The sequence below is a fragment of the Bison bison genome, unplaced genomic scaffold (assembly GCF_000754665.1).
Source record: "Bison bison bison isolate TAMUID 2011002044 unplaced genomic scaffold, Bison_UMD1.0 scf7180017864197, whole genome shotgun sequence".
In the NCBI taxonomy this organism is placed as follows: domain Eukaryota; kingdom Metazoa; phylum Chordata; class Mammalia; order Artiodactyla; family Bovidae; genus Bison; species Bison bison.
Genome location: NW_011494769.1, coordinates 149,010 through 164,335, shown reverse-complemented (window position 1 = coordinate 164,335; position 15,326 = coordinate 149,010). Strand labels below are relative to the sequence as shown.

General features: G+C 37.1%; 1 protein-coding gene across 1 annotated transcript; it reads left to right on the top strand.

Annotated features, from left to right (window-relative positions):
- The first annotated feature begins 3,936 nt into the window (after window positions 1-3,936).
- Window positions 3,937-4,902, top strand: LOC104991645 (olfactory receptor 4F3/4F16/4F29-like). Its single transcript, XM_010844206.1, has one exon. The coding sequence runs from the start codon at window positions 3,937-3,939 to the stop codon at window positions 4,900-4,902; it is 966 nt and encodes a 321-aa protein (XP_010842508.1).
- The last annotated feature ends 10,424 nt before the right edge of the window (window positions 4,903-15,326 follow it).

Below are 15,326 nucleotides of genomic sequence, written 5' to 3'. Positions count from 1 at the left end.
CTCATTACAAAACAACAAATAAAAATATTGTTATTGAGAGTTACAGTTACTTCAAACATCAGCACCATGTTATTTATTTCACAGATTTTTAAGCACTTTTCTATTGTCAAGCAGTTATTCCAATAACATTTACAAGGAGTTTAATACTGTGTATTAAATGGTATTTACATCCTTGGAGAGATCAGAGGCTGAAAAATATCAGATTGACTGGATACATTGAATGACTCTTGCAAATGAATGGGAGATGATTTCTGAAAGTTCAGTTCAAATATTATAATCTACATGTATAAAGCATATATTAAGTATATGTGATATTAGGGTATGTTGAATACAGGGCTGCTGCAAGAATCAGATGCTAATTTCAATAAAAAATTAATAACAGCATGTAGAGTGATTCATGAGTAACATAGTAAGAACTTTGGGAGTAGACCAATTCAGATAAATTTAAGCAGAGGATGATTATTCTTGAAATTCAAATTTGAGGCTGGAAGGTTAATGGAATGCATATTTTAATGTACCTAAGATAAAGATAGTGAGATGGAAATCATGATAGTAAGCAAAACAGGGGGGATAGATTCAGGAGGCATAATATGTAAAACAAATAGAAGTTTTAGAGGATAAAAAGGAACTGATTTAATTTAAATGGGAAGAGGAATGAGAAGAGGGGTGTGAAAAATATTTTAAAGAACTCAGCTTAACTGGTGGTGGGGAAAAGTAGAAGGAAATAAAATATATTAATAGGAAAATAATTGGCATCTTATTTTAAAATATGAATGCAGAAATGTAACTCTGGAAGAGACAATAAACATGCAAAGAATAGACAAATATATAGGACTTTCGTGTTAATAAGGCAGTGATAAAATGAATACTATCTTTACCAAACCAACACAAATTAAATGTGGAAAAGTTCTCTTTTTGCTGATGACATTATTGTAAGCCAAGAAAATCCAGGACATTACTATAAAAAATTACTACACAGAATGTGGTAAGGTATCTGCATGTTAGGACAGAATGAACTTTTCTTCATTCTTGCAAGATGAATCTAGACATGGAAATGAGAAAAGAGATTCTGTTCATAATGCTAAGAAAAAAAGCTAAAAAATACATAGGAACAATTTTTACAAAGAAGGTATAGAATATGTGTAATAAAAGACACAATCTTATTAAATGACATGAAACAAAATTTGAACAGATGAATCAGATCAGATCAGATCAGTCGCTCAGTCGTGTCTGACTCTTTGCAACCCCATGAATCGCAGCACGCCAGGCCTCCCTGTCCATCACCAACTCCCAGAGTTCACCCAGACTCACGTCCATCGAGTCAGTGATGCCATCCAGCCATCTCATCCTCTGTCGTCCCCTTCTCCTCCTGCCCCTAATCCCTCCCAGCATCAGAGTCTTTTCCAATGAGTCAACTCTTCACATGAGGTGGCCAAAGTACTGGAGTTTCAGCTTTAGCATCATTCCCTCCAAAGAAATCCCAGGGCTGATCTCCTTCAGAATGGACTGGTTGGATCTCCTTGCAGTCCAAGGGACTCTCAAGAGTCTTCTCCAACACCACAGTTCAAAAGCATCAATTCTTCAGTGCTCAGCCTTCTTCACAGTCCAACTCTTGCATCCATACATGACCACAGGAAAAACCATAGCCTTGACTAGACAGACCTTTGTTGGCAAAGTAATGTCTCTGCTTTTGAATATGCTATCTAGGTTGGTCATAACTTTCCTTCCAAGGAGTAAGCGTCTTTTAATTTCGTGGCTGCAGTCACCATCTGTAGTGATTTTGGAGCCCAGAAAAATAAAGTCTGACACTGTTTCCACTGTTCCAAATTTGCTGGCATATTGAGTGCAGCACTTTCACAGCATCAGAACAGATGAATAGATGCACTATATTCTTATTTATTTATTGGCTGTGTTAGGTCTTAGTTGCAGCATGAGAACTCTTAGTAGCAGCACATGTGATCTATTTCTCTGACCATGAATCCAACCTTGTACCCTTGCATGAGAACTCGAAGTCTCAGCACCTGAACCACCAGGGAAGTCCCAAACATGATATTCTTAAATGGGAAGATATCATCATAGCAATGCTACTTCATTCCAAATTAATATATAAATTTCATGCAATTATGAAATTTTCTAGGGGACTGGATAAAATGATCTTAAAGTTTATATGGAATAATACATACACAAGAATAGCCAAGAAAGCATGAAAAATAATAGCAGGAAAGGAGGGACTTGCTTTATCATGAGACAAAGCATAAAGCCACTATTATGAAATACTCTGATATTTCTACAGATATAGATAAAAATATCAGTGGAAATAGAAGAAAGAATTTGGAAGCAGATCCCAAATATCTGAAAATTTAGCAAAATGAAAATGGTAATTAAATTCAGTGGTAAAAGAATGGGCTATTTAACACATGATGCCATTACTTGCGGAGACGGCAATGGCACACTGCTCCAATACTCTTGCCTGGAAAATCCCATGGATGGAGGAGCCTGGTAGGCTGCAGTCCATGGGGTTGCTAAGAGTCAGACACGGCTGAGCAACTTTACTTTCACTTTTCACTTTCATGCATTGGAGAAGGAAATGGCAACCCACTCCAGTGTTCTTGCCTGGAGAATCCCAAGGACAGGGGAGCCTGGTGGGCTGCCATCTATGGGGCCGCACAGAGTCAGACACGACTGAAGCGACTTAGCAGCAGCAGCAGCAGCCATTACATGGTGCCATTACAATTCTATTATACCTGGAAGAAATTAAAAGTGGACTGATATTTTAAAACATATACAAATATAATAGAGCACAGTTCTAAACAGAAAACAAAATACAATAAAATATTGAAAGAAAATCTAAGGGTATGTATGATCCAGGAACAAACGAGATGGTAACTGAGACTAAATTCAGTAGCTGTAAGGCAAGTAAGAGCTGTATTTAATCATATAATATTTAAATCATACAACTTGGGTATAGCCAAAGAAATCATAAAACAAAACAACAGATAATTAATTTAAAAATATAATAAATGACAAAAACTTAACATTTACAATATAAAAAGAGCTCTTACAAATGACAAGAAAAAGCACAATAAGAAATAGGAAAATACACGGAAAGGTAATTCACAGAAGAGCAAATCCAAACTGCAAGAAAATATGTTCAAATTTTTTGATTGTCAGACAATGAAAATTAGAGTAACAATGAACTATAACTTTTCACTCACTACACTGGCAACAATTTAAAAAGTGTCAACATTTATTCTTGTGGAAATATATGTCTATTATAGCCTTTTGGGAATGCAATCAAGCAAAACTACCCAAATTAAGAATATATGTATTTTGACCCAGTAATCTCATTTTAAGCGTTGATGCCATGAAAGAAAAAATTAATACAAAAGGATGTGTGTGTAAAGATATTTGTAGCATTGTTTGTAGGGCTCCCCAAACTAGAAACTAGGTAAATGCTTATTAACATGGAAATTAATAAATAAATTATGGTCTATCCACACTGTGAATCAGGCAGCTATTACAAAGAATAAATTAGAGCACCTCTCCAGACAGCTTTCTGTACCTTTTTGTACATGTTTTCATTCTGTGGCGTATTTTAGGAGAGAAATTTGGAAGTACAAATCTCTCTATTTCCTGAGTTACCTCTCTCTAAATCCAAAGGTGCTTTTGTCTATATTTTCCTTTCTTGTTTAGACACTAAAGCCCAAACTAAATTTGAGGTACATGATTAAATGATATCAAAGATTTATGCAGGGGACATTTCTGATTCTGGCTCTTTGTTCTACTTGTACTGTGTAAACTCTAAGTAACTCTGTACAATGGCAAGATGATCTTTCTGACATTTTTGCAAGGACTTTCTTTCCGACTTACTGATTATGTCTGTCTCCCTCTTATGTTCTTTAGTTAACCTCAGGGTCAGCCTTGTGCATGAAGTTGATGGATGGAGGAAATCGCTCAGTGGTGTCTGAATTTTTGCTGCAGGGACTCACCAGTTCTTGGGAGATCCAGATTCTTCTTTTTCTATTGTTCACATTATTTTATATAGCGAGTATGTTGGGAAACCTTCTCATTGTACTCACAATTTTCTCAGACCACCATTTACATTCCCCCATGTACTTTTTGTTGGCAAATCTCTCCTTCATTGACACAGGTGTTTCCAGCATTGCAACCCCAAAGATGATTTCTGACCTTTTCAGAAGACACAAAGTCATCTCCTTCAGAGGCTGCATCACTCAGATGTTCTTTATTCACACTGTTGGGGGTGCAGAGATGGTGCTGCTCACAGTCATGGCCTATGACCGGTACGTTGCCATCTGTAACCCGCTCCACTACCCGACCATCATGAGCCTAAGAATGTGCACTTCTCTTCTGGCAGTTGCTTGGACCAGTGGACTCATCCACTCTGTGGCCCAGCTGGCTTTTGTTGTCAACTTACCCTTTTGTGGCCCCAATGAAATGGATAGCTTTTACTGTGATTTTCCTCGGTTCATCAAGCTTGCATGTACAGACACGTATAGATTGGAGTTTCTGGTCACTGCCAACAGTGGTTTCATCTCCACGGGCACCTTCTTTATCCTGATTGTGTCTTACATCTTCATCCTGGTCACGGTTCGCAAACACTCTTCAGGTGGTTCATCCAAGGCCCTTTCTACCCTCTCAGCTCACATCACTGTGGTAGTTTTTTTCTTTGGCCCTTGCATTATTGTCTATGTGTGGCCATTCCCTACCTTACCCATAGATAAATTTTTAGCCATCTTTGATGCTCTTATTACTCCTTTTATGAATCCTATTATTTACACACTTAGAAATAAGGAGATGAAGATGGCAATGAGGAGACTGTTTGGTAAGGTTTTAAGTTTTAAGAAGAGTTTTTTCATGCACAATTCAAGAAATTCAGATTGAGCTTGACTATTCTTGGAAATTGTCCTCTTTTAATTACACTTTTCATATATATTTTCAATGTATTTAATGATGTTTGGGCTTACCTGGTGGCTCAGTGGTAAAGAATCTGGCTGTAAGCAGGAGATACGGGTTTGATCCCTGGGTTGGGAAGACGTTTCATAAATATTTCAGTGTATTTAAGATTTTCAGTATCCACTGTGAAATCTCTCCTCAGGGATTGTGTTCTGAGCTGGTCAGTTTTTCATAGGGACACTTACTCTAAGGAATCTGAAAACATTAGGGAATAGTAAATTCAGCAGGCTTCTCCAGTAGCTGAGCAGTAAAGAATCTGCCTGCAATGAAGGAGATGCAGGTTCAATCCCTGAGTTGGGAATATCCACTAGAAGGAGGGCATGGAAACCCACGGACAGAGGTGCCTGGTGGGCTACAGTCCATAGGGTTGCAAAGAGTCGGACACGACTAAAGTGACTGAACACACATGCAGTGTAAATTCAGCAGTGGAATATAACGTCCTTATTAGTTTTTATTATAGATGTTGGTAAAGGCTCATGTCTCATATAATGGGCACATTTTCTATTAAAACAAAATGTTGGATACTCTTCTCTTAGGTAGCAATTCTCAAAGATGTGGCTCTTCCGGTATACATATGTACCGCTGTTTGAGCCCTTTGTGTTTCTCAGTGTCTATATACCCAGAAGAAAAAACAAAACCAAAAAATAAACTGCCTACGTAGCTTTGAGAATTTGAGGCTTCTAACATCTGAATTTTGCCATCCACACTCAGATTTAATTAATAATAAGGTTTTTTAATGTAGTTAGGATTGGAATATTAAATTTCGGATAACTCATACAGTGACAACTCAGGGGGCATTAATATTATTAATTAATCAAATGTTTTGAGACCTGGTCATGTAAATTTCTACTCCTCAGTGTTTATGATTTTTCCTAAACAAGAGTCACTATTTTTATATGACAATGGTAACTATGTGAGACTAAATGATTATAAATGGATTGAATATTTTGTAGATAAAAAGGAATACTGAATTAAAAAGGAAAAGATGTCCATATTATGAGAATGAGGCTAATAACTAAATAAAACAAAGTATAGAAATTACAAAAGAAAATTTATTACAAAACTGTATAAATGAAGAAATAAAAAGAAAATCTATGACTAAACTGTATAATGAAGAAACATATTAAACTTTTCATGTGTTAAAATGTTGCATGTAATTATTAAAAAATAAATATACTATTCAGAAATAGTATAAGTAAGTATTCAAAGAGTATCTCACTGTTCTTTTTTTTAAAAGGAAAGCTTGTTTTTATTATTTAACTGGAGTATAGTTGATTTACAATATTATGTTAGTTTCAGATGTATAGCATAGTGATTTTTTCTGATTATATTCCATTATAGGTTATTATAAGACTGAGTATAATTCTCTGTGCTATACAGTAAATCCTCATTGCTTATTTATTCTTGTGTAGTATTTTTTGTATCTCTTAATCCCATAATTCTAATTTATTCCTCCTCTCCTCCTTGGTAACCATAAATTTATTTTCTATGTCTGTGAGTCTATTTCTGCTTTGTATACAGATTCACTTGTATAATTTTTAGACCATATATGAGTGATATCATGTTGTATTTGTCTCTCTCTGACATTTCACTAAGCATATTCTCTAAGTCCATTTATGTTGCTGCAAATGGCAGTATTTCACTCTTTTTTGTGGTTGAGTTGTATGTCATTGTGTATATATATATCCTTCCTCTTTATTTTTCTATGGTGCTTTTTAATGTTCTGGAAGAAATAATCAAGCAGATTAGCCTATGCAAAAAATTACATAAATAGAAATTCAATTAATCAGAAAATATACCAAATATTTCCTGTATCTAAATCCTGTGTCAGGAGCTGTAGAAAACTGTGTTAGAAGTATACAACTTGATTTTAGGAAGGGACAAAGGATCTCTGAGGCAAAAATCATTGCAAGTAAGTAAGGAGTGTGGTAGGGTGAGCAGACTGAACAAAAAGGTTTGAGTAGAGGGGATTCATGAACTTGTGAACATTGTGGAATGGAGTTAGAAGTCATGCTGACTCATTTTCTGAGGGAAGTGCATGCCTTGGGAAGGAGAGAAGCTCCTGGAGACTCTGAAGGCTAGGGGTAGACTGATGCCACAGCATGACAGAGGATGGATACCTACTCTACCTTGTTGCCTAACCAGGGTCCACGAAGCCTGAAAAGATTTGACCCTGCCAACTTCATTGAGCCTTTTCCTTCTTCTTAGCCATTTTGGACTTTGTTGCTTGAGTATACCAAGCTCATGGTCTGAAACCTGTACACTGGTCCTTCACTTCACCTGTGAAGAGTTTTGCCTAGGTAAATGTAGGGCCAGTTCCTTCTCATCATTCAGATATCAGCTTGAAGGCCAACACCAGAAAAACACTTCTTATCTAAGGAAGTTCTCTTTTGCCTTACTACTCTAGTTATTCTCTACCATATGCTTTGTTTAATATATTCATGACTTTTTCTTTAATCTATTTGAGAGATTGCTTTGTTAGTTTTTTTTCTCCCATTGGAAAGAAAGGTCCATAAATCCGGAAGTAAGAATTTTTGTTATTTGTACCTAGCTTGCATGCATGCTAAGTCGCTTCAGTCATGTCCAACTCTGTGTGACCCTGTGAACTTTAGCCCACCAGGGTCTCCTGTCCATGGGATTCTCCAGGCAAGAATACTGGAGTGGGTTGTCCTGCCCTCCTCCATGGGATCTTTCTGATCCAGGGATCGAATCTATGTCTTTTAAGTCTCATGCATTGGCAGGAGGGTTGTTTACCACTAGTGCCAACTGGGAAGCCCTTTGTACCTAGAGGGATACCCATTTTATAGCAGGAAGTCAGTAATATTTGCCTGACTTAGAGTAGGAAGTCAACAATTATTTGTGCAAAGAGCAATGGTAAATAAAAGCTGAGAAAGAGAAAAAACCATCTCTTTCCTTCTGAATCACAAGGCATGGAAAAGAATGGGAAAATCTGGCAGATTTACCACAAACACTTTTGTGTTAACTTTTTTAGGATAACAAACTAGTGGAGTCTAAAGTACATTTGCAGCTTAAATATAGAGAATCACAAAGAAGAAAAGGAAAAAAGTCACCAAAAATAATCCCACTCAAACATAACAGTTAAAATTCTGTTATGTTTCTTTTGAGATATTTATTTATGTACTTGGGCTTCCCACATGGTGCTAGTGGTAAAGAATCCATCTGCCAATACAGCAGTCATGGGTTTGATCCCTGGGTCAGGAAGATCCCCTGGAGGAGGGCATGGCAGCCCACTCCAGTATTATTGAGTGGAGAATCCCATAGAGGAATATGGCTGGCTACAGTCCATAGGGTCACAAAGAGTCTGACATGACTAAAGTGACTTAGCATGCATTTACAAATTATACAAAATATATCACACTATTCCACAACTCACTTAACAATACAATATGTAAATCTTTTCATGCTGATGTATATACTTCTAGCATATCGTTCTTAGTGGCTATGTGGTAATTGAATGGGCAGAGTTATTTTGCTTTAGTCAAAACTTTATTGCTGACATTTATTTCCAATTATCAGTTACCAGCAGTACTACTATGAAAGACCTTGATATATCTCATTCTATATAAACAGCTTTGATTCCTTCCTCATGACAACTTAATAGAAATGAAATAACTTTGCTAAAATATAGTTGTAAGGTTTCATTATATATTGCAAAATTGTCCTCTAAAATGGTTGGGTCAATTTAAAATTTCTTCACCAGCAGTGAATTAGAGGACTAGTTGCTCCCACCTTTGCAAAAGGTGGATGTATAATTAAGTTGAATCTTTATAAACCTAAAAACAAAATTGTTATTTACTGATCCAGTTAAAATTTTCTTAATTTTTGTTATAAAATATTACATATTTATAAAACATGTAGCACATATTTAAGTTAGAAAGTACAATACCTGTGATCGGAAAAAGCAAGAGAGTTCCAGAAAAACATCTACTTCTGCTTTATTGACTATGCCAAAGCCGTTGACTGTGTGGATCACAATAAACTGTGGAACATTCTGAAAGAGATGGGAATACCAGACCACCTGATCTGACTCTTGAGAAATTTGTATGCAGGTCAGGAAGCAACAGTTAGAACTGGGCATGGAACAACAAACTGGTTTCAAATAGGAAAAGGTGTACATAAAGGCTGTATATTGTCACCCTGTTTATTTAACTTATATGCAGAGTACATCATGAGAAACGCTGGACTGGAAGAAACACAAGCTGGAATCAAGATTGCCGGGAGAAATATCAATAACCTCAGGTATGCAGATGACACCACCCTTATGGCAGAAAGTGAAGAGGAACTCAAAAGCCTCTTGATGGAAGTGAGAGAGTGAAAAAGTTGGCTTAAAGCTCAACATTCAGAAAATGAAGATCATGGCATCTGGTCCCATCACTTCATGGAAAATAGATAGGGAAACAGGGTCAGACTTTATTTTTCTGGGCTCCAAAATCACTACAGATGGTGACTGCAGCCGTGAAATTAAAAGACGCTTACTCCTTGGAAAGAAAGTTATGACCAACCTAGATAGCATATTGAAAAGCAGAGACATTACTTTGCCAACAAAGGTTCGCCTAGTCAAGGCTATGGTTTTTCCTGTGGTCATGTATGGATGCAAGAGTTGGACTGTGAAGAAGGCTGAGCACCGAAGAATTGATGCTTTTGAACTGTGGTGTTGGAGAAGACTCTTGAGAGTCCCTTGGACTGCAAGGAGATCCAACCAGTCCATTCTGAAGGAGATCAGCCCCGGGATTTCTTTGGAAGGAATGATGCCAAAGCTGAAACTCCAGTACTTTGGCCACCTCATGTGAAGAGTTGACTCATTGGAAAAGACTCTGATGCTGGGAGGGATTGGGGGCAGGAGGAGAAGGGGACGACAGAGGATGAGATGGCTGGATGGCATCACTGACTCAATGGACGTGAGTCTGAGTGAACTCCGGGAGTTGGTGATGGACAGGGAGGCCTGGCGTGCTGCAATTCATGGGGTTGCAAAGAGTCGGACACAACTGAGTGACTGATTTGATCTGATCCCACCTATATCATTGCACCTATCCTCCTAACTTCTATTCCTTTACTCTGCTTCCCACTCAGATGTAATCAATATTCTGGGTGTTTTGGTTTATGCTTCTTTTGCCTTTTTGAAAAATAATTTTAATAAATAAGTATATATTTACAAACATTATGAAGTTTAATTTGGCTCATTTGTAAAGTTTATATGTATACTTAAAATATGCATAATGTATTAGAACTTATTCAAAAAAAAACTATGAATATATATTTTTAAGGAAATTTTCTTTTTCATCTTTACAGTTTTACAATTTATTTGCATGCTAAGTGTTGAAAAGCTGAAAGCTTTTCCTCTAAGATCAGGAACCAGTTGAGGATGCCTGCTTTTGGTACTTTTATTCAACATAGTGTTAGAAGTCTTAGCCACAGTGATCAGACAAGAAAAAGAAAAGGCATTCAAATTAAAAGGTAATAAATAAAAATGTCACTATTTGCATATGATATGATACTAAATGTAGAAAAACCTAAAGACTCCACAAAAAAACTATTAGAACTAATAAATGAATTCAGTAAAGTTGAAGGATACAAAAACAATATACAGAAATTTGTTGCGTTTTTATACACTAATCCAAAGAAAACAAGAAAGCAATTCTATTTACATTTGCATAAAAAGAATAAAATACCTATGAATAAATTTAACCAAGGAGGTGAAAGACCTATAATCTGAAAACTAGAAGGTATTCATGAAAGAAACTGAAGATGACCCAAATAAATGAAAAGAAATTATGTGTTCATGGATTGAAAGAATTAATATCATTAAAATGTTCATACCACCCAAGGAAATCTATAGATTCAGGGCACTCTCAATCTAAATATCCATGGCATTTTTCACAGAACTAGAATAAATAATCATTAAATTTGTATGATAGCTGTTCAGTCATGTCTGCCTCTGTGATCCCATGGACTGTAGCCTGCCAGGCTCCTCTGTCCATGGAATTCTCCAGGCAAGAGTACTGGAATGGGTACCTATTGCCTTCTCCAAGGGATCTTCCTGACCCAGAGATCGAACCCAGGTCTCCCTCATTTCAGGCAGATTATTTACCATCTGAGCCACTGGGGAAGCCCTAAATTTGTATGGAACCATGAAATATCCTGAACAGCCAAAATAATTTTGAGAAATACACACAAAGCTAGAGGTATTGGAGGACTTCCCTGGTAGTCTAGTGGTAAAAAATCCACCTGCCAATGCAGGGGACACAGGTTCCATCCCTGGTCTAGGGTTAGGGTCTAGGAAGATTCCATATTTCATGGGGCAACTAAGCCCATGGGTCACAACTACTGAGCCTCCACGCTGCACTTACTAAAGCCAGTGTGCCTACAGCCCATACTCCACAACAGGAAAAGCCATCACAATAAGTCCATGCACTGCAACTAGAGAGCAGTCCTGCTCGCTGCAACTGAAGAAAGCCCATGCACGGCAATGAGGACCCAGCATAGCCCAAATAATAATAATGATAATAATAATAAAATAGAGGTATTCATACTCTCTGACCTCAAACTATACTACAATGCTACAGCTTCCCAGGTGGCTTAGTGGTAATGCATCTGCCTGCCAATGTAGGAGCTGCAGGAGACGTGAGTTCTATCCCTGGGTTGGGAAGATCCCCTGGAGGAGGGCGTGGCAGCCCACTCCAGTATTCTTACCTGGAGAATCTCATGGACAGAGGCACTTGGCGGGCTACAGTCCATGGGGTCACAAAGAGTTGGACAAGACTGAGCATGTACACACAGCCATAGTAATCAAAACAGCATGATACTGGCACAAAACAGACACATAGATCAGTGGAACAGAATAGAAAGCCCAGACATGCAAATGCAGTCAACTAGCCTATGGCCAAAGGAGAAAAGAATATACAGTGGGGAATAGACAATGTTGGGAAAACGGGACAGCTACATGTAAAGAGATGAAACTATATCATTTTGTCACACCCAATATAAAAATAAACTCAAAATGAATTAAAAACTTAAAGATCAGCCCCAAAACCATGAAACACCTAGGAGAAAACATGACCTGCTGTCTTCATATTTAGTTGCTCTTTAATTCAGTCTTAGTAATATTTTTTTTGGATCCGTCTCCTCAAGCAAGGGCAACAAAAACAAAAGTAAACAATGGGATTACATCAAACTAAAAAAAGAAAAAACCAAAAAGCTTTTGCACAAAGAAGGAAACCACCAATAAAATAGAAAAGCAAAAGCAATCTACTAAGTGGACAAGATGTTTGGAAATTATATCTGATAAAAGGTTAATATCCAAACTATATAAATAACTCACACAACTCAATACCAAAAAGATGGAAAAAATGAGCAGAGGACCTGAACAGGCATTTTTTCCCCCCAAAAAGACATACATATGGCCAATAGACACATGGAAAAGTGCTCAATATCACATCAGGAAAATGCAAATCAAAACCGTAACTATGTAGAACCTCATACCAGTCAGAATGGCTATCAGAAAAGACACAAGAAATAACAAGTATTGGTGAGGTTGTGGAGAAAAGGGAATCCTAGTACACTGTTGGTGGGAATGTAAATTGGTGTAGCCGCTATGGAAAATAGTATGGAAGTTTTCCAAAAATTAAAAATAAAAATAACACATGATTCAGCAATTCCACTCTTGGGTGTTTGTTGGAAGAAAATGAAATCACTCATCTTGAAAACATATATGTACATCAATGTTTACTGCAGCATTATTTACAATATTGAAAGTATGGAAATAACCTGTGTCTATCCACAGGTGAATGTGTAAAGAGGATGTGGTATATATAACTTAGCCTTAAACTTTGCAACAACATGGATAAACCTGCAGAGTATTATGCTATGTGAAATAAGTCACAGAAAGACAAATACTTTATGTTTTCACTTATACATGGACTCTAAGAAACAAAACAAGCAAATATTACAAAACAGAAATGGACTCACAGATACAGAGAACAAACTTGGTTACCAGAAGGGAAGGGAATGAGGGCTTGGGTGAAACACATGAAGAGGATTTAGAGGTGCAAACTTCCAGTTATAAAACAAATAAGTCACAGGAGTGTAAGGTACAGCACAAGGAATAGAGTCAAGAATATAACTTTGTGTGGTATATAATCTATAAACATATTGAATAACTATGGTGTATACCTGAATCTATTATAAAATGTTAACAATTAAAAAAGCCATCTAATTAAAGAAATAAAGATTTTGAAGTAAAAAATTTAATGGTACAAAGAATTATATAGTAGTTTTATTATTTTTAAATAATATTTTTATATAATATAGATGTACACCTTTCTCAGTCTCTTTGTTTCCATCTCCACCTCTATTGTGTGGATATATGTATCAGATATTTACATATATATCTGAGATATATATATATATATATATATATATAATAAGGCTGATATGTGCCAGCTTTATTGAAGTATAGTTGATATGTGAAAAACTGAACATACTTAATATCCTTGGATATGTGCAAACATCCATGATACAATCACCACAATCAAAGTAACAGCCATGTTGCATAGCAGATCTCTAGAACTAATTCATCAAACATAACTGAAAAGTATTAGAACTAGAAAAAAATTTCTTTTATAAACATAACTTGATAGCATTTATCATATAAATGGAATCATGCAGTATCTGTCCTTCTGTGAATGGCTATTTTACTTAGTACCATGTCTTCCAGTTTAATTCTTATTGTTGGAAAAGGCAGGATTTCTTTTCAAGGCTGAATAATATTCCATTGAACAAAAATATTACACTTTCTTTTTCCATTCACCTGTCAGTGGACACGTGGATTGTTTCCATACCTTGGCTATTGTTAAAAATGCTGTAAGAAACATGGGACAACAGGTATCTCTTTGAGATGCTGACATAGTAGCATACTGTTTTCCATAATAGGTGTACCAATTTATCTTTCCACCAGTGTCCAAGAGTTCCAGTTTCTCCACATCCTCACCAACACTTATTATCATTTTGATAATGGCCACCCTTCAATTCATTTAAGTCACTCAGTTGTGTCCGACTCTTTGCGACCCCACAGACTGCAGCACGCCAGGCCTCCCTGCCCATCACCAACTCCTGGAGTTTATTCAACCTCATGTTCACTGAATCGGTGATGCCATCCAACCATCTCATCCTCTGTCTTCTCCTTTACCTCCCACCTTCAATCTGGCCCAGCATTAGGGTCTTTTCAGATGAGTCAGTTCTTCTCATCAGATGGTCAAATGATTGGACTTTCAGCTTCAGCATCAGTCCTTCCAATGAATATTCAGGACTGATTTCCTTTAGGATGGACTGGTTGAATCTCCCTGCAGTCCAAGGGACTCTCAAGAGTCTTCTCCAGCACCACAGTTCAAAAGCATCAATTCTTCAGCACTCATCTTTCTTTATTGTCCAACTCTCACATCCACACATGCCTACTGGAAAAACCATAGTCTTGACTATGGACCATTGTCGGCAAAGGAATGTCTCTGCTTTTCAATATGCTGTCTAGGTTTCTCATAGCTTTTCCTCCAAGGAGCAAATGTCTTTTAATTTAATGGCTGCAGTCACCATCTGCAGTGATTTTGGAGCCCCCCACCAAAAAAGTCTGTCACTGTTTCCACTCTTTCCCCATCTATTTGCCATGAGGTGATGGGACCAGATGCCAAGATCTTAGTTTTCTGAATGTTGAGCTTTAAGCCAACTTTTTCACTCTCCTCTTTCACTTTCATCAAGAGGCTCTTTAGCTCTTCTTCGCTTTCTGCCATAAGGGGGGTGTCATCTGCATATCTAAGGTTATTGATATTTCTCCTGGCAATCTTGATTCCAGCTTGTGCTTCTTCCAGCCCAGCGTTTCTCATGATGCACTCTGCATATAAGTTAAATAAGAAGTGTGACAATATACAGCCTTGATGTATTCCTTTTCCTTTTTGGAACCAGTCTGTTGTTCCATGTCCAGTTCTAACTGTTGCTTCCTGACCTGCATACAGATTTCTCAAGAGGCGGGTAAGGTGGTCTGGTATTTCCATCTCTTTAAGAACTTTCCACAGTTTGTTGTAATCCACAGAGTCAAAGGCTTTGGCATAGTCAATAAAACAGAAATAGATGTTTTTCTGGAACTCTTTTGCTTTTTCAATGATCCAACAGATGTTGACAATTTGATCTCTGGTTCCTCTGCCTTTTCTAAATCCAGTTTGAACACCTGGAAGTTCATGGTTCATGTACCATTGAAGCCTGTCTTGGAGAATTTTGAGCATTACTTTGCTAACATTTGAGATGAGTGCAATTGTGTGGTAGTTTGAACATTCTTTGGCATTGCC

What these genes read in the sequence shown, in the direction of transcription:
- LOC104991645 (XM_010844206.1), top strand. Translation starts at nt 3,937, where the DNA reads ATGGATGGAGGAAATCGCTCAGTGGTGTCTGAATTTTTGCTGCAGGGA.